We start from the raw sequence: 24,260 nt of genomic DNA on the forward strand, positions 1-24,260 counted from the left end.
AATAACAATTATAATTTTGAGTGTCATTGTTATGGCATATTTATAATTGAATAACATTATCTCATTACTTTGACTGTTAAAAGTCAATGTGATTTTTAGATCTCAAAATTAAGATTTAGTCATACTTATTGTTTCGCTTGTATTATGAGTCTGTTATTTTGACTTTAAAATGACAAAATATTACTTTGTCTCTGTAACTCCAACTTTAAAGTCAAACATGATTTGAAAAATATTTTATTGTTACCAATATTTTTTCTCTCTTCTTTTCTATTTTTTAATATTTTATCTCTCCTATGGACCAGAAGTCCAGGATACTGTGTCTTTAATAATGTTTGAAATTAAATGAATTGAAATTGGCAAATCATGAGTCTAAAGGTCAAAGAAAAAAAAAATAGTCAAAAAAAGTAACAACTATTAATTTGAATGCTATAATTAGATCAGTACATGTCAATATTTAATTTCAAATCTTGTAAAAGTTGCTTTGTAATTCATTATTTTTGACTTCGCATGTCATAATTCTGACTGCGTGTGATAATTACGACCATGTGTCCCAGTTTTGTTTTGTTTCTCGTCCTCGTGACAATAACGGCCTTCCGTTTTCCTCTAAGTGGCCGCGATGCTATGAATGTTATCCCCTCCTTTGTCGCCCCCTACTGGCCCCACGTTCAACAGCAGCAGGACATTTGACAGCCAGCTCCGATGGCTCCAAACGGAGCTCTGCGCCTTCGGCTGCCCGCAGAGGACCCAGCCGAAACACCAGTCGCCCCGTCGCTCCTGTGAACGGCCCCTGTACCCATGTCTCCGTGCGGTAAGTCTGCTCGGCCCGGCAGTTTACTTTTTCTCACCAGGGCCGCATTTCGCGGAATGCCGTCGCTGCTTTCTTGTTGCTCCGCTAAGGCCACGGCGGCTCCGGGCTCGTCACCCGAGATGCAGCGCCCGGCGGAGGTGCAGATCGTACTGTTGTGTCTGCTCTCTGTTGCACGCCTTTAAGGTGGGAGGTCCCTGTTCTGCAAATGTTCCATGACGCGCAGATGGGGGGTTTGCAAGGGGTTCTCACGTCCATGCAGAGACCCCTTCCTCCCCCCCAGGCTTTCCCCCAGCACATGACTGCTGCTGATCCCCAAAACAAACAGCGAGCTGTCAGGATGCAGTGCCGAGAGAGCTGCTGCAGGATGTCAGAGCTGGTCTGCATGCAGGGAGGGTAAAAGAAAAAAGAAAAAGGCTTGTGAGCTCAGGTTGTTTGATTCTAGGATGTTTTATATAAAAACTCTGACATTAAATTGTTGGAGGGATTAAATGTGATGTTATATCATCGAGCAAGTTAGGGTTTGTTAGCTTAATAAAGTCACATTAAGCCTTAGCTAAAGTAATCACTGAAAGATCCCTATGCGCGGTCATAGGGAATAATAAAAACTGATTCCAAAAGACTGATGTTAAATTAACATTTGTGTTTACGTTTAGAAACTAGGTTACGTTCATTTTAGCACAACAAAAACAAACAAGTAGGAAATAACTCCTGTTGTGTTTCTTACTTGTTTTATTGGGATTTTATCCGATGGACCAGCACAACAAAGTAGCACATAAGCGTGAAGCGGCCGGTTATTTTCAGCATTTTGGCCAGATCTGAAAAGTGTGGTGTGCTTTTATTGTGAGATTCACACTTTGTAGGACTGCCATTTGTTGCAGCTGGAGCTGAAAAGCTACTTGCTGCATGTCCCTACCAGAGTTGTGTATTTCTAGCTTACAGATTTTGACTATTATCTTCAGCTAAATAAGTATGGATATTAATCTCACAGTCAGATTTAGTTCTGGGGTTTTAATTAGCCATTCCAGGACATGGATAAGCTTTGATCTTTTCTTTTTTCCCCTAATGCTTTTCCACATATTTTTGATCCGCCTTTCTGTTCTTTCTGACCAGCTTCCTTCTACCACAGCATGACACTGCCACCACTAAGTTTTTGTTTTCTTGGCATATGAGCCAAAAAGTTTCATTTTGACCAAACTAGCTTTTTTCCATAAAGGTGCACAAATTATTTTACAGATTCTTCCACCTGAGCTGCGTATCTCAGCAGCTCCCCCAGAGTAACTGAGTAATGTACAAAAAAAAAAAATTGTGAAAGAATTTCAGGAGTAAGACATTTGAAATATATATTTAAATAAAACGCGTTTTTTTTTTTTTTTTTTTTTTTGAAAAGGCTGGGGGGTTTTCTGCTTGAAGGGATTGGCATGTCTCTTTTTCCAGACTCGTCACAAACTGATTAACGTTTTCCTTGAAGCCACAGTGAGATGAAGTCAGATCAAGGATATGCAAATGAGTTTATTAAGCATCGATTCCTCCATATATCTCAATATGATTAACACTCAGTAGAACACGTGGGCAAATTTCCAGCTTCTCAGTCACGACAGCGTTTAAAGCCCTGCTTAATTTCATCCCTTTTTTATTATTATTATTTTATTTTTTTTTAACCTTCCTTTGATTTTATGCCAAAGGTGACTCTCTGAGTGGCACAAATGGGACGTCTATCAGAGCTGTAATTACGCGTTATTACGCTGCTAAAGTCCTTTTTCTTTTTTTTTTTTTTTTTGGCCGCCTCGTCTCTTCTGTCTTTGTGCGCCAGTCTGTGGCAGTAATTATACATGTAGACAGGAACGAGGAATACTCGTTTCAGATGTTGGCGCGGTTGTCATGGAAACACACAATCGCGTGAGATTATTTCCAGGTACAGCTGTTAACGACTGCGTTGTACAAAGAGCGTACGTGCTCCTTCGAGGACAGTGGGGTGGGGAGATGGAGGGGGTAACAAGGCAGCCGATGATGATGATGATGATGATGATGATGATTTCTGAATGAACGGTGACAAACAAACAGAGAAAACAAGAGCTGGTTTTTAGGTGTCATGGTTCTCCTTGTTGCTGTTTGCTCCTTGTCAGGGGTCTTTCTCTCTCTCTCCGGCGGCATATGACCACCTACCACCAGCGAGCCAGGGAGGAAAACCTCATTCCTTCCATTCATAAATATTCCCTCCACCTCTTCCTCTTCCTCCTCCTCCCGTCCATTTTAGCACTAAGATCATGTCAGGCCCGCTCTTAGTCAGGTGGCATTCGATCACATGCAGATCTGTGGTAGATCAGAACCAGTCAGCACTGAGCAGAGCTGCAGATAGTGGAAAAACGCCAAGCGGTGTGTGTGTGTGTGTGTGTGTGTGTGTGGAACATCCTGGGGGACAGACCATTATATTTATAGAGACGAGCGACTTGACCTTCACTGCACGTTGAGTATCAGCCATTTTAGTGCCGCTCCTGTAGACACTGAATACGGCATAATGGATCTGAGCTGCAGTGCAGTTCGTTAGCTTCCGCCTCAACGTTTGGCTTGTTTTAGCTAATAATAGCTCGCCGCAACTCCATACTGCGCGGGGACTGTCGATACCCAAGTTTACGGATTCGCTTTTCTCTTTTGTGCTGCTACGTACAGCAATGCTGTGTGGCGGAGGAATCGGCAGATAAAAGCTTGTCGTCTGAGTGGAACCTGTGAGATTATGTTCAGTTAAGTCATTACGCATATGGAAGCCCAGAGCTGTTGTTCTGTTGTGCAACCTTAAGAGTTAAAAAAAGAAGAAAAAAAGTCTGAAATAGTGATCCACAGAGGTGGCCAGTTGTTCTCACCTACTAATAGATGAGAGGGAAACTAAGGAGGGTCCTCTAAGCAGCTGAATATAATTTGTCGTTGAATGCCAAACCTTGATTTAGGCCCAAATGGAAACACGTGGCACTTTCTAACAAGTTAAGGAGAGCAGGGGAAGTCTTATTTCCATGATACAAATTAGACTTTTTTTGAGGTTTATGTTGTGCTACGATGTCATTCCGCTCATCAAAAACATACCTGGAGTTTGCTATAATTCTCTAGTTTGAGAAATGTGTTCATTCAACTCTTGCTCATACAAAGCTCCGCCCATTTGCTCAAAGCTCCGCCTTGGAGTTTCAGTCTCCAGCTGAGCTCAGATCCTCCAGACTAGCGGCCGCACACACCTGGTGAAACCGCGCATCCGCAGAGTCGGTCGTATGGACTACTTCTCAGTCCGACGCTCCGTGATGCTGATGGTAAACGGCATCATGGAGCAGCACTGTCGTGAACAGGTGAGATTAACAAACAGTCGCTGTCCGACACTCAGTTGGACATTACTCTCCAAACAAATGAATGATTTCAGTAACAGGTGCTGAATACAACAAATCCATGCTGGATTTTTTTTAAATCTGCAATAAGTTTTGAAAACATTTTTGTCCCCAGTTCACATTGTTGCACCAGCTTGTATTGGTTAATCACTTCAACAAAGTAGGTTGGAATTGTGTGTTCATGAAAATGTGAAAATCAAGAGATTAAACAATGTTATAACGACTTATGTCCCTTTATGTGATCAGCATTTTTAAATAAAAGCCGGTCAGGCAGTTTTAATGATGATCTCTTTTGCAAAGTGAAGAGGAAAAACCTCAATTATGTGAAAAATATTGAATTTTCAGATGTGGTTCGTACTTCTTTGTCTTATTTGTGGATCACCAGATTACCTGATCAGGAAGCAACACAATCTTTTCAGTGACTAAATTAACTAATTAACAAACTAAATAGTTAGTTAATTGGCAACTAGCTATTAGTTGCCTTACTAGTTAGCTAGTTAGGTACCAACTACCTAACTAACTAACTAACTTGTTATTTTGTCACAAACTAATAGTAACTATTAGTAATAGGGGCTTAACTATTACTAATAGTTAGTTAGCTAACAGGGGTTTAATTGGACCTTTTTTTTATTTCCATTTTGACAAAAACAGAATTAATCAGTATCATTTGTACATAGGAAACATGTGTCAACCCACTCCTAATTCAGGCGTGCAGCTTATATAATGTAATGTTCATTTCGCGCCTGGAGGAAGTATTCATTAATGCATAGGCTGTGTCACATTGAACCCACAGATCATATTCACCGGATCGGGCTTCGCAGCTGCACATAATCGACAGCATTGTCCCAGCGAGTTAATGACGCCCTCATCACGACTCTCTCCATTCACAAAGCGAATCCTGTCGTGACGGGAGGAACTGGCTCTGAGCGGGCCGTGGGTGTCGGAGCTTCGCAGAAACGAGCGTCGGTTCCTGCGGCAGCCCGACATCCAGCCGCTGTGCGCTGCCTTTTCATTCAGCGCCTGAATAGACTCACGGTGTAGGAAGTGTACATTCAGAAGCATGTGATTAGAGTTTTTTTTTCAGAGGCACTTCTGCCTTTCTCCCGTCTCCCGCTGCAGAAGCTGATGTATTCCAGTGGGAGACGGGATGAATGCGTGTGTACCTGAAGGACCAGAATGCAAGAAAAATTCAGGGTAAGACAATAATCTGAATGAGCAGAAGAGATCGATCAGGCTTTTCTTTACCAATATGTAATTTCTCTATGAAATCTGATCTGCCGACCCTCATCCCCGATTTTGCTTAGCACATGCTAATTTAAAGAAATTACAAGACTACCCTGATTTATGCATCAAAACATACAGCTGTAGCCAGATATTTACACATATACTGAGAAAACAAAGACATACTCCTGCTTTCTTTCTACCCATCAGACATTAGGCTAGTCTTAATCTATTCAATTTTAGGTCAAAATAATTTCTATCTGCTAATTTCCAGAAATATATATATATATATATATATATATATATATATATATATATATATATATATATATATATATAAAGATTACCATGCCTTTTATTCATTTTGAGAAAGCCCAGATGACGATATCATGGCACCATAAGCTTCTGACGATCTAGTTTGAGTTCAAAGAAGACACACCTGAGGATGTATTTCAAGGCAAGGCCTCAAACGTGCTGCTTCCTTCAGTGACATCAGGGAAAAACGACAAATAAATCAACCCCAGAACAAAAGCGTTTTGTAAACTGCCAGGAGAGTGCCACTGTGTATGAACAGTGAAAACAACGTCCTGAGCCGAAATGCCACTCAGCAAGGAAGAGCCCACATCTCCAAATGCAAGAGGAGAAAGTAAAACAAACACAATCACCTCATAAGTTTGAAAGCGCCACCATAAGAGGGGTGTCAGTTCCATGGGGAGTGTTTGGCTACAGGAGGGACTGGTGCGCTTCACAAAACAACCTGATGAACAAAACGCTTGAGCCAAGTCAAACAGTTTGTAGTCGGGTGTGTTTGTATATGCAGCTCAAAGTGCTTTACAGGATGCAAACTATTTATGAATAGTTTACATTTTGCCAACATTGAAATCATCAAGCAAATAGGCATCAAACATCCATATCAAATAATGTTCTCGTTATTCTGAATCATAAGCAACTCTAAAGACAGGTGAATTTTTAGCCTTGATTTAAATCAACTCAGTGCTATTTGGTTGTCTTGCAGTTTTCTAGAAGTTTCAGGGTTTCCCACCAGTGTATTATAAGCCTGGCCGGCCACCAGACTTTACTTGTGCCTCCACCAGGCTTACTGTTGCTTATTTAAATATTAGTTTTTTAAATGTTTGCATTTAAAAAAAAAAACCTTTACAGTTGGTGTTCAGATATTAATCTTCCAATAAAACATGATTATCAAGTGACATTTTCAAATTTTCTGTCAACTTTAAGCATTTAACTCAAAAACACGACGGGCCGCTGGATGAATGACTTACATCCAACCACCGGGCTTAGCAAGTTTTCTGGGGGGAAACCTTGAGTTTGTTCCAAATAGTTTGAAACGCAGCTGTACCAAAAACAACTGAAATGTACGTGAGCTTATGAATTGGAACAAAGCTGAAAAACACAAAAATCTCCCTCTTACCTAAAACTGGGACGGTTTAGTCTGACGTCTTGATGTGAAAGTGGGTTACGCGTGTTGTATCCAGTGTATGCGAACATTGAGTTTCAAGTGTAGATTTCCAATTTTACCTTAACTCTCTTTTGCTTTAAATGCATTGAAAGGATGAGGAAGCCGAGTGGGATTTCAGTTTTGATGCATTTGACAAACTGCAGTTTCAGCCGCCAATAATCGATCGGAGCTGATCGGGAGGGAAATTGGCACACCTCTGTTGAGTAGATGAAGTTGATGTTTGGCTCTGCGGATCATGACAGCCAGCTCCTGGCTTTGTGTGTGGAACGAGGCAGCTGCTGCTCTGCTTTACAAACGCACAGAGAAAGAGAGATGGAGACACAGAGGAGAGGGGAGGGCAGCGGAGGGAGGAAAAGCGTCCTTAAACGTGGGCTGTTGTGTAATCCCTCCCAGGGCCCCTTTGCTATTTTTGTGCCTGGGTCCGCACGTCACGGTTGGGTATTTTCTCTGGTGACTTGCTCGCATCAATAGATCTTCTAATGTACACCCAGTCGGCCAGCGGCTTCCCAGCTGATGGGACTATTCCTCGCTGATTTCTTTTGTTGTTATTCCCACCCGGACATGAGCAGGACAGGGGGACGGACCGGGCAGCATGAGGAATGTCACATATGACTGTCGACATGGGACGGGGGACTGTTCAAATGTCAGGTTTGTATGAGGATTATATTTGATCTGTGAATGTCAGCTGCTGTAGGAGCCAAGTCTCCCCCCCTCAACCCCCCCACCAACCACCACCACCACAACACTGTATGCTTTATGTCATTGTCATCGTAGAGAGAAAGAGCTGTTGATTCATTCTTCATGCTTTGCTGCCGCGGGTTGCACCGCAGAGGTTTTTTTTTTTTTTTTTTTTTTTTTTTTACCGTCCAGCTTGTTTTCATCTCCTTATGATATTTATGGATTGGTTGTCAGCGAGGGTCCTCGCGCCCGTTCCCTTTAATGGGCAACTTAGCCTCTAATGATGTAATGCGGCGGCATAACGATGCTCTCCGCGAGCCAGCGTTTGGTTGCTCGTTGTTCTGTCTCCCTTGGGTGGAAGGGAGTCGGGAGATGTGCCCCCACCTTCTTAAACCCCCGCCCCCCAAAGGATCCGTAGAGATCACATCTCCATCCATGTGAACATACTGTACCGCCGTCGGCCCACGTTCATCCTGAAACACACCTACGGCCACCCACCTGCCTCCTGTTGTTCCACGTCATTGCTGCTGTGTCACAGATTTAAGGATTAGTGCGCGCTCGTTGTCCGGACTGCGAGGCATTTTGTAAAGGGGGGACAAAAAAAAAAAGAAAAAAGTCAGACTTTTTCAGTGAGAGTTTGGATGTGTCGGCCCCCCTCATCCTTGCTTTCAAAGGTATGCATTGTTTGTGAGGGTCTTATCTCGTTGTCACTCTGCACCCATATTTCCCTTCCCTCATCTCCTGGCTCACAGAGGATGGAAACTAACCAATGAGGTCACCTTGAAAGGGAGCTCCCTACCAGGCCTCTGAGTGTTGTCTCCCCCCAGCCTCCACTCCTCCACTACCCCCTTTAGTTTACCTTATCTGTAAACCTCCCTACTGAATCACAGACCATTCTGTTAAGCCTCCGGCTCCATCTTTTCCTGTTCTTCACTGCAGTCTGCAGAAGCCGGCAGTTTATTTGAAAGCAGGAGCTACCGAACCACAAAGTAGATGCTTTTTTTTTTTTTTTTTTTTTACAATTTTTGTCAGGTAGCAGAAGGTCCTCCTCACGACCGCCTTCAAACGTCTCGGGGCATCTCGAGAGTCACCTTGGATTCCCATCCTCTGGCTCGTGCTTGAGCGGTGCGCGTTGAGCTAACAAAGAGAAAGAGGAGAGCCAGAGCGAGAGAGTCGGAGGATGTCCTAATTAAGGGGAACTCAGAGGGTTTGAACCAGATAATCTTACATAACCTCATTAGGGAGGACACTGCGTTTGATACCGAGAAGATGGAAATGACGTGTCCTCAGATACCCGTCCTCTCGGCGTGAGGCGAAGACGTGGCGGCGGAGGAGGCGGCTCGGTTAAACCACGGAGTCGGGAGTCAGGCGTGTTTGCATACAGTTCAGCATGTGGTCCTGTGCACCCCAGCGTGTAGGTGATGACTCTGTCGGCTCAGACAGGTGCATGGATTTCAGTCCAGTAGGAGGAAACAGGAATACCTTTGCACGTGTATCTCAATTTAGAGCATCAGATAGATATTTTAGTAGAGGCCTTTAAGTTAAAAACTGAAACACAGATTTACACGCAGTTTTTTTTCTTGATGATGATGGCTTGCAAATTAAATTCAAGTCCTTGGAAAATCTTAATATTATGCGAGATCTTTTGAAATGCATAATTGTTGGGCTATTGAAAAGTATATCCATCTACCCAGTACTTGGTTGGGGCTCATCTTGCATAAATTCCTGCATCAGTGTGGTGTGGGATAGAAAACCTGGGTTGGTTTATGAGAGGTCTTCAACTCATCTGCATGGTTGACGTTTCTCTTGCTCTTGACAATAATCTATAGATTCTCTCAGTGTTTAGGTCAAGCTACTTTCCTAGCTAATCCAGCGCAATGATAACATCATTAAAGTAGGTGCTTGGGGAAGTGTGGGCAGTTACCATCTCCTTATGGACAATGAAATCAGCATCTTCGGATTCTGATCTTCATAAAGCTTTTCAGTAGATAAAAATACAAAGTACTCTACAATTTCCAGATAGATGACTACACTGACTCTAGACTTGAATAAACACAGTGGGACAATAGCAGCAAATTGCATGGCTCCCCAAATCGTCACTTGACTGTGGAAACTTCTCCCTGGACTTCAGGCAAAGTGGATTATGTACCTCTCCACTCTTCCTGCAGACTGTGGGACCTTGATTTCCAAATAAAATGCACACTTTATTTTCATTTAAAGAGAGGACTTTGGAGACTAACCAGTTCTTTTTCTCACTAGACCATGTAAGATTTTTCTGATGTTGTCTCTGGTTCAGAAATATCTTGATACCAGGAAAGCTACTGTTGTAGTGCGCGGTGTCTCTTGAAGCACTGATTTAAAGCTACCGTTCACACTTTGCGAATGGGATTTACTTCATCGTCCTCTCCAGGATTTTTTTTGTTGTTGTTGTTTTTCCTGTCACCTTGACCTTTTTCAACTAAACAATTTTTTTTTCTCACTCAACTTTCCACTTAAATGCTTGAATCAGCACTTTGTGAGGAGCCAGCCTTTGTGGCTACCTTTTGTAAACTTTTAGTAGAATGGCAGCAGACTTAAATTACTAAACTAAATCCTTCACTGATATCCTAACCTCCTTATTTTCTGGAATGTATTGGCAAACATTTCTCATTCATCACATCACACGGACATTTTTCCCACTGCTAAGGTAACTCCTTGTAGTTTTGGCCTTGCAGAACAATTAGACATAAGATTTACAGAAATTTTCTTCTATCAAAATTGTGTTTCGCTAAAATAGAACTACCATGCTGAATGTATCGAGGCCCACTAGTACAGGAGGCACTGTACACTGTTTCTTGAGATCTTCAACATATTAGTGTAAAAAGTCAACAAGCTAAATACAATACAAAACACAAAATATATATTGTGTAAGTGCTATGATGAAAGTGTAACTTCAGCTCCTCACCTCATTGGCCGCAGAATGAGTCCCGTTTGAAAAATCCTATGCAAGTAAAGTAACTTACAACAAAGCCTCTCAATGAGGTTAATGAAAAATATTAGATAATCAGCACTAAACCCTCAAAAAAGACCAGCCGCTTCAAACTATTTAATTATAAAAATGCATATTAGCTTTAATTTAAGATGTCAAATTTTGGAAACAAGTCAGTGAAAAGCTTTGCAGCCTGTGGTGAATATTGTCTATTCTAAAGTAAATGCAACAATTGAATGAATGTATCTCAGCATAAAATAAATTCATATATTATACTACTTATACATCACTCATGTATTGCATGATGTTTTCATGCTTTGAGATAAAGACGTTAATTTTTAAATGAGCTCACTCAGATACACACACACACACACACACACACACACACACACACACACGCCCACACACACACACACACACACGCCCTCATTCTCCAAAGATAAAAGTTAATTTATTTATGCTTCTACGTTTATGGTTCTTCACAAATAGCTTATATCCATTATTTATGGTTTTAGGACATTTGGGCTGTCTTCCAGGACTTTCACAAGAAACCTTTGGAAAGAAACTAATGTTTTTCCATTTCTCCACACTTTGAGGTTACTTTACATTCTCTGTTTAATGAAGAGACTTGATCTCTTTTTCTATTTCCATCAGTTTATCAGCTCTATTTGCTACATGCTTGAATTGTGATTTGTTGTGGTTTTGGGTTTTTAATCCTGTTTACTTTCTTTGTTCTTTCAGGTGACTCCTCCCTGCCTCTCGCATATAAGTTAATATCACTAAGGTCACACAACACATACCGTCCTTGAAAATTGATCACAAGTGAACTCACTGGATTCATGGAGTCACTCGACGCTACTGCGGGGGTGAAGGGCGCCGCCGAGGGCCAGGAAAAAAAGATTGGACAGAAAAAAGGCACATCAGAAGCTGTCCTGAGACCTTCTGTCAAATCGGAAAGCAAAGGGTGGCATCAAGACCTAGAAGAAGTTCAGAGCAAAGGCACGTGTGGTTTTAGTGAAATGTCTGACTCAGGGAAATCTCAGAAATTTGAAGATCAGTTCTCACAAGCTCAGTCCACAAGCCATCCAGACTATGATGTGTCTTCATATACGCTACAGCCCACAAAGCCCTTCTCTGTCGGGAGACAAAAAGCTTCAGCACAGTCGCCAGGACCTGGGAGTCAAAGGAAGTCGCCCGCTTCAGCCGAAGTTCAGCAACAGTGTTCCCATTCAGGGATGGACCAGCTGTCAGAAGTGACGGCTAAGGTGGAGCAGAAACCACAAAAACCAGGAAAGTATGTCTGCGACTACTGTGGCAGGGCATGTGCCAAACCCAGCGTTCTTAAGAAACATATTCGCTCACACACCGGCGAACGGCCCTACCCATGTATTCCCTGCGGGTTCTCCTTCAAAACCAAGAGCAACCTGTACAAACACAGAAAGTCCCATGCTCACTCAGTCAAAGCTGGAACGGTGCCATTATCAGAGCTTGGGCCTTACAATGCCAATATGGAACAGGGGTCTGTTGAAGGGGAAGGAGAGTTATTCTCTGATGCTGAGCAAAGCACGGACACAGACGAGGACACTCTTAATGACCCACTGCTGCTGCTGGACTCTCCAATGGAGGGATCAGATAACACTGCTGTAAAAGTGCTAAATCTCATTGCTCAGAAAAAGGGAGCCACGTCAATGTCAGGTCAGGATGGTTCCTCCCAACCCCAAGAAATCAATGCCTCTCCTGTCACAGCCGAGGCCAGCCGCGCAATCCAATCTTCCACTATCAAGCAGAGGCTGGCGCTTCGGCTGTCAGAAAAGAGAAGTGGCGACTCGGAGCAAAATCTGTCCCTTCCAAGTCAATCCAGCAAGGGCAGCACGGACTCAGGCTACTTCTCGCGCTCTGAGAGTTCGGAGCATCAGACCGGTCCTCCAAACACTAACGCAAAGTCCTACCAAGAAATCATGTTTGGGAAGTGTTATCGGCCAAGCCCTAAGCAGACATCGTCTTATGAGTCTGGGGAACTTTCTGAGAAAGGCTCAGAGAAAGGTGTGTCCCGTGTTTTCACTCAAGAAAAAGATGCAGTTGAGTCAATCAAAATAAACACCAAATCATTTCTAAAGGAGGAGCTAAAAGAGTCGCAGTTAGACGCCGGCTGTGACATGGGGCCTCTGATCCGAAGCAACTCAATGCCAACATCCTCAGCCGTGAGCCTGACTATGCCACAAGCCCTTCGAGGCAGCCACTCGTTTGATGAAAGGGCAAGCACGGGGGGCATGAGGAGACTAAAGCGTCAAGGTGCCATTGAGCTACATGGGCACGATGGTCACACCGAAGCTGACAGTCATGGAAAAATTAGTGAGGCTTCTCCGTCTGGGTTGGACGTGGAAAGCTACGCCACTTTGGGACTTGGTACAACTCAGCAGAAACATGCAATGGAACTGGCGACTCGAAAGCGCCGCAAAGAGAAGAGAGAGGAAGAGGACTTGCTAGGGCAATATGAGAGCCATCATAAGCAGTGTGAGGAAATGTTTGATTCAAGCAAAGACTACGATATAAAACAAGCTGCAATGGGAATAATGGCTTTAGGTAGGGGACATTTGGACAGGTGTGACATGGACATATCAATGAACCTTGACATTTCAGGCCGAAAAAAACTGGGGAATGTAATTTCAGTTATCCAACACACAAACTCAATAAACAGGCCTCAAGCTGACCTGTCAGAGTCATTCAAATATTACAGCCAACGACTGGAAACTATGTCGTCATTGCAAACAGTGGAGGCCATTGAATCATTTGAAATGGAACATGACAACAGATTAAGCCAATCAGTTCAGCTGGGGCCCAAACTTGTGCGACAGACAAATATACAAGTCCCAGAAATCAGGGTCACAGTGGAGCCTGACAGTCCAGAAAAAGCTTCGGAAGTGCCAGTGAAGGAGCCAGAGAAGCACGTGGAGGAGTTTCAGTGGCCTCAAAGAAGTGAAACTTTAGCACAATTCCCTCCAGAAAAGCTCCCTCCAAAGAAGAAACGGCTTCGCCTGGCTGAAATTGAGCACTCCTCTGGTGAGTCAAGCTTTGAGTCCGCTTGCACTAGTCTGTCGCGCAGCCCGAGCCAGGACAGCAACTTATCCTATAGCTCCACATTTTCCTTTGACCGAGAGGAGAGCTTAAAATCAGCCTCTCCAGCCAGGCAAGATGAATTTGGCAAATCTCTGGAGCTTTTAGCTGTGCCAGGTTGTGGGCACTCCCTCTCTGTGCTCAGCCAGCGTCAGCAGCATGAAATGAGACGCTCCTCCTCAGAGCAGGCGCCATGCAACTTGCACAAGGAGTTCCCAGAGGTTCGCAGCATATCATTTGACTATGGGAGCCTCTCTCCAACCTCCAAAGTTAGACACGTGGACATCAGCAGTGTAAAGGAGAGAAGGAGGGGAAACTTGGTGCGACAGGAGTCGCTGAATATGGATACTGAAGTTACACAAATCCCTTCACAGGTGTTTCCAAAGTACCTCGGCAGCACCTCCCCTCCATTTGTGGCAGGCACTGTCCTGCCACAGACTTTGCCAATATTTTCTGTCGGGAACACATTTCCCCAGCTACCCAATCCCAGCCTAGTTGTTCCTGTTAGAATCCAGACACATGTGCCGTCCTTTGGCAGTATCACATACACGTCTTTATCACAGATCTTTGACAATCAGTACGACAGTATTAGCTCCACAACGTCCCCCCGCCAACTGCAGAGTCAAACTGCACGCTTATATGGAAATCTCGATTCTCACAATGTGTACTCAAAACAGCCCACAGCTGACACCCTCAGTGTTGAGGCCCTGGATTTGTCATCAGCTAAGCTTAAGACAGGCATCCCTCTGTCTCTGACCTCCAGAACTATATCAACTACTAATGCCTCGAGTGGGGGAGCAAACAAGCGGATGCTTTCCCCTGCCAGCAGCTTGGACCTATTCATGGAGGTGAAGCAGCAAAAACGAGTCAAGGAGGAGAGGATGTTCGGGCAAATCGTCGAGGAGCTGAGTGCTGTGGAGTTGGGGAAATGCCATATGAGTGAAGAGACGGGGCGCAGGTCAGAGATGCAGGTCGCATCGACACATGTTACGAGTGATGCAAGCAGGACTTCATTTATTGCACATCAAACAGTGACTGAGCCCACTGAATCTGAGAGCGCCATGGAGAGTAGCTCCTTGGAAACAAGCTCGCCCCCTTACGCTGTCTTATCAGGCAGCAAAGCAAAGGACCGCATGCAGATGGATGTTGTGGCACATCTGGGTGCCAGTCAAGACATCCTGATCTCGGGCGCAGAGCATTCAAGACTCTTATCTCAATTTCCGAGCCTTCGCACGACAACAGGCGTGAGCTGGTGTTACCTCAACTACACAAAGCCGAGTTGCTCGCAGGGCGATGCCCCCTTCACCTCCGTGTACGCCACATGGTGTGTGAGCTCCCACAATCCAAATCCCCTGGAAGTGAGCACCAGCATTGCTCTGGCTCTGCTACGGTCCAGACAGAGAGGAGACAAGGTTATATACTCCGTAGCTGCAATGTGCCAGCCTGGCACAGGGAAACTAGTTTCATCCCTCATCCTCTGGAGACAGACCATGGAACAGGTGAGTAAATGATCCCATCTGTTTAAAGACTGAAAGAGAGAGAGAAAAAAAAAAACTAAATCATGGGTTACCTGGGGGAAAATGTGCTTTTTATAGAGTATTTAATTGGTTTTGCTGATTTCTTCTGTTTGCATAATGATTAGGTAAATTAGCACCTCAGCCTGTGCTGATAGCTTTTCATCTCTGCAAGAGATAACAGTTTGAAATGCATGAGGTTTGAAGGACAATTTTATCTAGAAACTCGTGATGTACGCTTGCATCATTTGGCAGAATGGCACCAAACAAATCTTTCTCGTACGTAACTGGAGAGATTTGTTTAGATTAATCTCTTGCTCTTCATTCGTATTTGGAAGACCTACATTTTTATTTTGAAAAATTATGAGCTATTAACTCCTAAGCTGTAAAACGAGGTGCTCATCTATCTTCTCTGTACTTGAGTTTACTTTTAAGGGGTAAGTCAGTATTTTCATTGAAAATGTTTAAAACAGTTAATATCTGACCTGCGGTAAATAACTCTTATAGGGACTTGACTCTGGATATGTCCAGATCCTTTTACACCTGGAGGCTGAAGCAAAGAAGTCAAATCATAATCATAGCGGTTTATACAAATTGTATTTTCTGTTATTGATTTTTACACTCTATTGCTTATATTTGGTAGTTACTGCAAATGAAAATACAAAATACAATGCTCCTCCTAGCTCTCTTTCCTGTGTAATTAACCCTAGATGTCGATTAGAAACATAATTATTTCAAGCATCATAAAATAGTATTTGCATAGACTACTCTGGCGTTTTTGAGGTAGTAGTTTGCATTAGTCGGTTATTTTCCCTCATAAGGTTATGAGGGTGATTATCTTCATAACTAATATTAAGAATAGATTTTTTTAAATTGATTAACTTCGGGTGCATTCACACCAGCCCTGTTTATTCTGCGTTAGTCAAACTCTACCTCATTTGTGTAGAAAGTTTGGTTTGTTTGGGGAGGTGTGAATGCACATTCCAACTCTGATGCAGACCATAAAAGTGACCTCTGGTCCATCTACAAACCTCAGGATTGGTTCGGTTGACGTGAACTTTGGTAAAATTCAAATGCATATGTGAATGCCAAGCAGACCAGAGACTGCTCCAAAAGCAAAAGACTGTAGCACAGGGCATTCTGGGTAAATACAACCAAAACAAAAATTCAAGTCAAGTGCTAGTGGGAGAAATTTTACAGTGGCAAAAATCTGACGCCTCTCCGTTTTTGTTTACATTTTGTGAAGAAGGAAGTTAAGCTCAGTGTCTTCGTCAAAGATTTTTGTGTTGTTTCTTACATTAATTCAAGTTTTTCAAAGAGCTTGTATTCTTTGACACAGTGCAGTGCAAAAAGCACACCATTTGAAAATTTAAAAAATGTTTACAATTTGAAAACACACTTAAACTAGTGACTTAGCTTTTTCAAACTGTAAAACGCAACATGTTTCAGAATTGGAGCGCTCATTCTTTGTTTGTATTTGGAGAAATTGTGCCAGACGCAAACTTTTGCCATAACAGCTTTTTTATTTATTTGCTAAACAAAGACCTCACGCGAGCAGCCTAACGCAGATAAGATATTGACTGCTTACTCGTTTTACCAGAACCTCACTTTAAAAATCCTTGACAATCCCTTCAAAGAACTTTGATGGCAGAAAACCATAGGTAGCCTGCAGTGGGTTTTTTTCCCCCAAGCTACAGCATAATACATGTTTGCAAAACATGCCGTGTAACACTATGTGTGACACTTAATATCGGCCGCGTCAGATTACAGTCGATTCTTTGGCCACATTCAGTGGGTGTTACGCGGTGTGTGTTCATCTGATTCAGCTGCAGAGGAAACCGGAGTCCAAAGAGGTGGACATCACCTATGGGAAGAAGGCGAAAGACATCAGCTGCAGAGCCAAAACAGCCAAGGAGGAGTGGAAAGAGAGGGAGGCCTCCGCAAACCAGGCGGTGCCAACCCGAATTAAGATCTTCGAGGGAGGGTCAGTCAGCACACAAGTCAAGTTCTTGTAACACTTGTCAATGTCATTTGTGCTTCGGTTTATTTTTAGGTATACTAACTTCATGCACCAGAAACCTGTACTGTCTTTCCTCTTCAAAACTAAAAAAAAAAACAATGCTATGTTTCATGTCCGTTTTAGGTACAAGTCCAATGAAGACTACGTGTATGTCAGAGGTCGAGGTCGGGGGAAATACATTTGTGAGGAGTGTGGTATTCGCTGTAAGAAGCCAAGCATGCTTAAGAAGCACATCCGGACCCATACGGATGTGCGACCCTACATCTGCAGGGTTTGCAACTTTGCCTTCAAAACCAAAGGTGGGTACTTCTAATTATGGTGGAGGGAATCGTAAAACCTACAGCGGTAGTCGGAGAAGAATCCTCTATATTGGAAATGAAAGAAACTTGCTAAGTATAACTACAGAAGATGAAACGTATAGTTCGCAAACTATTTGTAGTTTGTGTTGTTGTTAGAGATATGACTGCATTGTTGAAAATCAACAGGTGAATACATTCAGTTATATGACAAACCAACATCATTTTAAAACAATGTGGATAAAAATTGACTTGCAATCAGTCCCCTAAATAATATCCAGTCCAACACAATGGCTTTAGAAGTTATCTAATTGGTAACTAAACCGGATCATGAGGACAGAGGATCCTATCAGACAGCTCAGGCATAACCTTGGAGGCCATAAAATGATCTCACAGAGCTTGGTTCAATCCACAACTGCAAACCTGCCATGACAACTTGTCCACCTAAATGGACAGGCTGGTCAAGGAGAGCATTAATAGAAAAGCAACAAGCAGCCACATAACTTCGGAGATTATATCTCAGGTGGGAGAATAGTTTCCATCGTCCACTCCACATATCTGGCTTTTGTGAAGTGGCAATATGAAAGCAATTGTTGAAATAAAACCATAGGAAAGTCAAGCTCACAGTTCACCAGAAAACGTAGAGGATATAGTAAAAATGTGAAAGAAGGTGCTCAGGACAGATGATATCAAATCAGAATTTTTTGCTGTTATGGACAAGCAACAAGTGGCAGATAAAATCTGTCTGTGGATATGTATATCTTCTTGAAAGGTTCTGTACTGTGGAACATGCTAGTGTCTGCAGAATACAGTGGAGAAGCTTTACCTCAGACTTAACTGGTTAGAGACTCCCTTTGTCCATTAGGACAATTGTTTATATCAATTCATGTTGGAATGACTCAAAGTCCAGACCTACGTACATCCAATATAAAACATGAATGTTTCTATTCAGTCTGACTGAGCTTGAGATATTTTACAAATGTTGGTGTTGATGTGCAACGTTGGTAGACTCATATCCCTGAGGATTTGTAGCTGTAAATGCAGCAGAAGGAGGTTCTACAAAGTAACGGAGGACTGAATATAAATGAAAGTCACACGATAAGACTCTTGAAAGCTCTGCACTACTGTGCTACTATAAGACCTCAGTAAAAATGTTGAAGTCTGTCATTGTAACACAACAAAATATTAGAAAAGATTCTCTTAGTTTGTGTTAGACATTTTAATTGTTTCACCACTCTGTATTGTAGTTAGCATTTTCTCTCAGAAAGCATAACTCAAAAGTTTGCCTTGTACATCAGGAAACCTGACTAAACATATGAAGTCAAAGGCGCACATGAAGAAATGTCTTGAACTGGGAGTTTCAGTGACAATGGATGACACAGACATACAAGAACATGGTAAGATCCTAAGTTGTAACACTGCTGGATTTGTTTTTTTGTTTTTTTTTCATGATATGATGCAATAAATGCTGCTAAACTAATAAATGTGTCTTTTAAAGCAGACAATATCCAACTAGAATCCAAGACAGATGTGGCAGCAACCACCAAGCATCAGTTCTCAGATGCTGAGGACTCCGAAGGAATGGACGAGGAGGCCGACGAAATAGATGAAGAAGATGAAGAGGACGATGACTATGAGGGGGACTCCACCCCAAAGCTGCTTTCAAGAAGTACGAGTCCTCAGTCATGCGGAGTGACCTCAGTGTCCGTTACCGTCAGCTCTGCCATCCACGGTTGCTCGCTAGCTGCTCTGCCTGGTGCGGACGTTCATCAGCAGTCCTCTGGCAAGCGCTCGAGCGCTGAAAATCGTTTTGCACTGCCAACAGATCCGAGGGAGAAGTCTGTGGATGAAGACTCTCTGAGCATGCTGCCACTGGACCAGACCAGTCTCCTTTTCGACCCGTACTCTTCTTATCTGCTGTCTCCTGGCTGGGAATCGCCCATCAGGGAACCTTCTCCCTCACGGCTACGGTATCCGTCCCCAAGGCGGGAGCTGTCCCCACGAGGGCGGTCTTCACAGAGGTGGGACTCGTCACCACTCAGGCCTGGGTCACCCATCTTCAAATCCATCCAACACCCCTGCCCAGTCTCGTTGGAGCGACCAATGTCTCCTGGGACAGACATACCTGGGAAGCGAGAATCGTCCGTGAGGGGAAGGCAGAGGGTTGTGCTGAGGGCGGTGTCACCACGCAGAGGTTCGCACCAACATAAAGGTGGCTGTGATAAAACCAGACACCAGGCAAAGATGGAGATGGCTCAGCAACAACAGGCTTTTGAAATGGTAATACTTTGTTCATCTGTTACCATCCTCTACATTCACATTTTATCACAACCACAAACTTTCATGCATCTTTTCTGGGAGGATTATGCTGTAGACCAAGGTATTGAGATTTATGTTGGAAGGAAAATGACACCTTGGACCTGCCTTGCCACAAGAGGGTCCTGAGTTTCGCATGTATGGGTTCTTTGGATTATTCCATAAAAACATGACTCCTAGGTTGTAGCAATGGTGGCAGGAGTTCATCCCGTAATTGGTGGGCTGCTAGTTTGATCCCTGTACCATCTATCTCTGCTGTTGTGTCCTTTGACAAAATACTTCACCCGCTTTGCCTACTGGTGGTAGGCAGAGGGCCTGGTGGTGCAATATGTCAATCTTGCTTCAGTGAAACTTCCCCAGGGCAACTGTGGTAGCTACAGTCCAGTAGCTTCCAGTGTGGAAGCTGCTGGACTGTAGCTACCACAACTATGTGAAAGCTACGTCCATCTCTATCTGCAAAACTGGTGGAGTGAGACCCTGAAAGACCACCCCTCTGATTGCTGGAGACACTCGCCGGCAGATGGGCGACTCGCCAGCGTCAGTGTGTGAATGTGTACTTGAATGGTGTGTGAAGTGCTTTGGGATCCTCTGAACATGAGAAAGTGCCATACAAGTACAGGCCATTTACCATTTTACCAGCTATGTGTTGGTTCATGGTTGTCGCTCTGAGATGGACTGGTGACCTTTCCATGGTGTTCCCCATCCGCTGAATAATGAGTGTCTCCAGCAGTGACTGGGAGAGAGTCTCTCAGGGTCTGCCTACCAGTTTTGTAGATAGATATATACGTTTCTTCCTGTTCTTTGCAAATAGCTAAAGATCAGACAAATTGAATGAAGTGTGTCTATGAATATCAATTTTCACATCGTGGTGAGGATTCTCAGTGGAGTTTATATCAAGACCGTCTAACATTTGAACATGGTTTCATGAACCCTAGTTTAAGCTTCTCCACAAATTTCTCCTCAACCTGTCTGCTGTGTTATTTGATCTTCATGATGCTGTTTGTTCACTAATGTTGTCTAACCTCTGAGGCCTTCACAGAACAGCTGGATTTATTTGTAAGGGAAATATGCTCTACTTTGTGTGGTTCTATTCTGCAAAATATCAACAAGAAACGTTGATGTTTTCTAGCGCGAGTGGGATAAAATGTGACCAACTTGGATTGTGAATGCCTTGTAGGCAACGATATAACTCATTTTGAATTGATCCTGAAGTATTTGCATTAAAAAAAACCTTGAATGTTCTCTAAATACTTTATTATGACAGCCCTTCATGATGTTGTGGCAACAATCCTGATCCAAACGGTGCCCAGACAATCCATCACGAGAGCTTCATTTGAAACCACTTTTTTCCCCTCAGCTAAATAACTCACATTTCTTCATATTTTCAAACTAATATATGTTCGCATGTTGGTGATGGAACTGCCACTGACTCTTGCCAATAATATCGTTCTAGGATCAAAGGAACGGCGGCTTGGCTCCCGCTCAGCCGCCCGGCGCTGCCAGTTCTCATCACCAGAACGTCCTCAGCCACCTCCCTCTTCACTCCCAGCAGCAGGCACGCTCTCTGCTCCCCGTCGGTCCTGTCGGAGGGCTCCAGATGTTGCACTCCCCGGCTTTGCCCAGCGCCGACGTCGTCGGCCCCTCCCCGGCGTCCAGCCCTCGGAGCTGCAGCGGCAGCAGGGAGGGATCGGTGTACGGGCCCGAGACGGGAGGAGACGCCGTCGACGGCCGCCAGGAGAAACGTCCCGAGCTCCCCGCCAGGGAGAGCAGACAGGAAGAGAGCGTCCAGACCTGCTTGAAAGCCATTGCCTCGCTGAAGATTACTATAGAAGATCCTCATTAAAACCTTCGGTTTATTCCTGCTACACCTGCAACCGTCCTCATCCCTTTAACCAGCTTGTCTTTATCCTGTTAGAGGCAATATAATGACATTTCCCCTGGTCTCGCATGATCAAACTCCACAGAGATTCTCTGCGGGATGTTTTGCAAAAAGTGAGGGAAGAATCATTATTGGGTGCAGTTGCAATATGGAAAGATATTATGCTAATATGCCTTTTTTTGTCCGAGATCGTAGTTTTCGCACAATTGCACAACAATTACATTTATGGGTCCTGTACAAATGTCCTTAACATATACTATTACTTAGATGCATACAAGCAGTGTATTTTGCAGTGTGTACTTTGAACATTGACTGTCGTTTCTGTTAATCATATCAAGGTGTGATGCAGTAGTGCTGTAACTAAAGACTATTTAAAAGGGGAAACGTATGTGTACTATGAAACAGTCTGACCAAATTTTAAATAGACGCTTCTCGTGCAGTTCGGTGCTTCTGAGCAAGCAGCAAGGGGGTATGTGCCTTTTTTTTTCCCGCTTTTCTTCGTTTCCGGATTTGTAACTGAGAAAAGACGCCGTTTACGGACTCTCTCCGAGAAGAAGCTGCACTTTCTGGCAAAGGCTTTGTGGGTGTTTTTTTTTTTTGTGTTTTTTTTGACAGATGGATTTATGTGACACAATCTTAAACAAATGTTACTTATGTTGCATTTTTCTTAATGTCGTGATTTTTATCTTGGTACAAAAAAAAATGCATGGGATTTGCTATTGCACAACCATAGACGAATTAAGTATGTAATTATCAATACTGTAAGATGTATTTATATATTAGAACGTAAGCACTTATTGATACTGGTAAACATTTGACTACTATTTATATGGTATATCTGTATTTATGCAGCAGTTATGCAGTGAGCCACTCCGGCGTTGCTTTTGATCTCATGACGTCGCTTTGACTGACCTTGTTTTCTTCGCTTATGCAGATGATCATGAGTGTTTAATGAGTTTTAAAGATGCACTTTCATCCTTTTTTTTGTTGTTGTTGTTTTTGGTTCGATGATGAAGCTGCTGTTGAGTCAGGTGGAGGGCGAAGGGAAGAAGAGAGTAAAAATGTCCCGTTTCCTTGTGGTCGTTGAAACATTCCTCTTTGTTTTTACCCCCCCCGCCCCCCTCGTCTCTCATCGTGCGAAGCGTTTTGCACACAAATCCAAGGGGCTACGGCGGTCGGTCGATGCTGAACTGTTTCACGTTTTCATGTCACACCCGGATAAGTCCGCACCATTTGCTGCAGGTTCATACTAAAGTAACAATATCAACGCCCTGACTATTAGCGCTTCAACTGAAGTCCGCGAGTAGCCACTCATTCTAAAGCATTACTATTTATCTGTATATGTATATATGTGTATTTTTATGATTTAAACTATTTTTGCAGTGTTGTATTCTGAGAACTTTTTACGTGGATCTCTGTCTCTTTCAGAGGTAAAACATCTGCAGAGGTTTCACGAGGAAGATTTAAAAAAACAAAACAAAGAAATAGCACAGTGTTTCATCTTTTTAAAGAAATGCATTTAGGTCTTGAAGCGTGACCATCGGTTTGAGACTGGATTCAAACATTTGAAGCTAAAGAGCAACTTTCATTCAGTCATGTTTACATAGAAAATTTAAAAGGTGCACTGCTTTAAATTTGTGTTCTCCTCCGTGGAGACGGATGGCGCGTTCCTTTTTTTTTTGGAGTCCTTTTATTTGTGTTGGTGGAGCCTGGAAATGCTTTAATACGTGAAGGGAAAGTGAAGTCTGCTTTGGCATACCGTATGTATTCAGATACTGTTGCTTTCTCGATGTGTATTCATATCCACCAAACTGCATTGTGCCTCTCATGTCAGTGGCAATTCCCTGTAAAACATATAGAGGATGAATCATTTGTACCTCTAAGCTGAGATGTTTTTTTTTTTCTTTCTTTCTTTCTTTGAGGGGAGAGCCTCAGTAGCCAATCTGTTATTTAACTATCCGCGTCGAAAATCTGGTTAGTCTGGACGGAGTGCCTCTTTTTGTGCTATGAGGAATTTATTGTTTGGTGCTCTACTTTTTCAGATTAAATTTAAAACTGTTTTAAAAGGATATCCTTTTAATCACGGCTCTGTGTTGTGGCTTATTTCTTTTTGGATTGTTCTCAACGGCCTCCATCCCTCGTAGCTCGACGTGGATTAAGTGAGATTCCACTGGAGAAAGGCTTTCACAAGAAATCCCTCAGATTTTATCTTCAGGGTGGGGAAGACTGAGAGTATCAACCCTTTGTGCTGACATCTTCTGGCGAAAATGCGCTACTGCAGCCAGAGAGTGCAGCAGGACCGAGAAGCGAACGCTTCCAAAAATAGTTCTCACCTTGTCGACTGAGATTCAACCACATTCAAGGTTTATATCAGTCGGCATGGAGTCGGTCGGACCTGCGGCGTCGTCCCTGCTGTTCTACTGAAGCATTTAGGAGAAAATATGGCGCATGGTTTGTCTGTGTGAAGAGGTTTAAAAAGATCAGTTGTGATTATAAAATAAAAGAGTCCTTTCAGAAACGTTGTTTAAATTGCAAAATCAAATTTCTTGATACATACAGCATTTTTGCAACAGCCAAAGTGAACATATATAGTTAATTATGTTA

General features: G+C 43.2%; 1 protein-coding gene across 4 annotated transcripts; it reads left to right on the plus strand.

The window, feature by feature from the left end:
- The first annotated feature begins 555 nt into the window (after positions 1–555).
- hivep2b (HIVEP zinc finger 2b) lies at positions 556–23,725 on the plus strand. Of its 4 annotated transcripts, none has more exons than XM_044142318.1 (7): positions 556–808; positions 11,259–15,130; positions 16,972–17,129; positions 17,289–17,464; positions 18,760–18,858; positions 18,960–19,741; positions 21,231–23,725. In XM_044142318.1, exons 2-7 carry the CDS (start codon positions 11,357–11,359, stop codon positions 21,618–21,620), a joined length of 5,379 nt encoding a protein of 1,792 aa, XP_043998253.1. In that variant the 5' UTR covers positions 556–808; positions 11,259–11,356; the 3' UTR covers positions 21,621–23,725. The 4 variants fall into 4 exon arrangements, with proteins under 4 accessions (XP_043998253.1, XP_043998254.1, XP_043998252.1 ...); XM_044142319.1 differs by lacking the exon at positions 556–808 and adding an exon at positions 4,576–5,367; XM_044142317.1 differs by lacking the exon at positions 556–808 and adding an exon at positions 6,839–7,519.
- The last annotated feature ends 535 nt before the right edge of the window (positions 23,726–24,260 follow it).

Source organism: Gambusia affinis, linkage group LG16 (genome assembly GCF_019740435.1).
Source record: "Gambusia affinis linkage group LG16, SWU_Gaff_1.0, whole genome shotgun sequence".
Lineage (NCBI taxonomy): Eukaryota > Metazoa > Chordata > Actinopteri > Cyprinodontiformes > Poeciliidae > Gambusia > Gambusia affinis.

What these genes read in the sequence shown, in the direction of transcription:
- hivep2b (XM_044142318.1), top strand. Translation starts at nt 11,357, where the DNA reads ATGGAGTCACTCGACGCTACTGCGGGGGTGAAGGGCGCCGCCGAGGGC. An exon ending in ATTAAGATCTTCGAGGGAGG is followed by an intron (nt 17,130 to 17,288) that starts GTCAGTCAGCAC and finishes TGTCCGTTTTAG; the next exon opens with GTACAAGTCCAATGAAGACT. An exon ending in AACAACAGGCTTTTGAAATG is followed by an intron (nt 19,742 to 21,230) that starts GTAATACTTTGT and finishes ATATCGTTCTAG; the next exon opens with GATCAAAGGAACGGCGGCTT.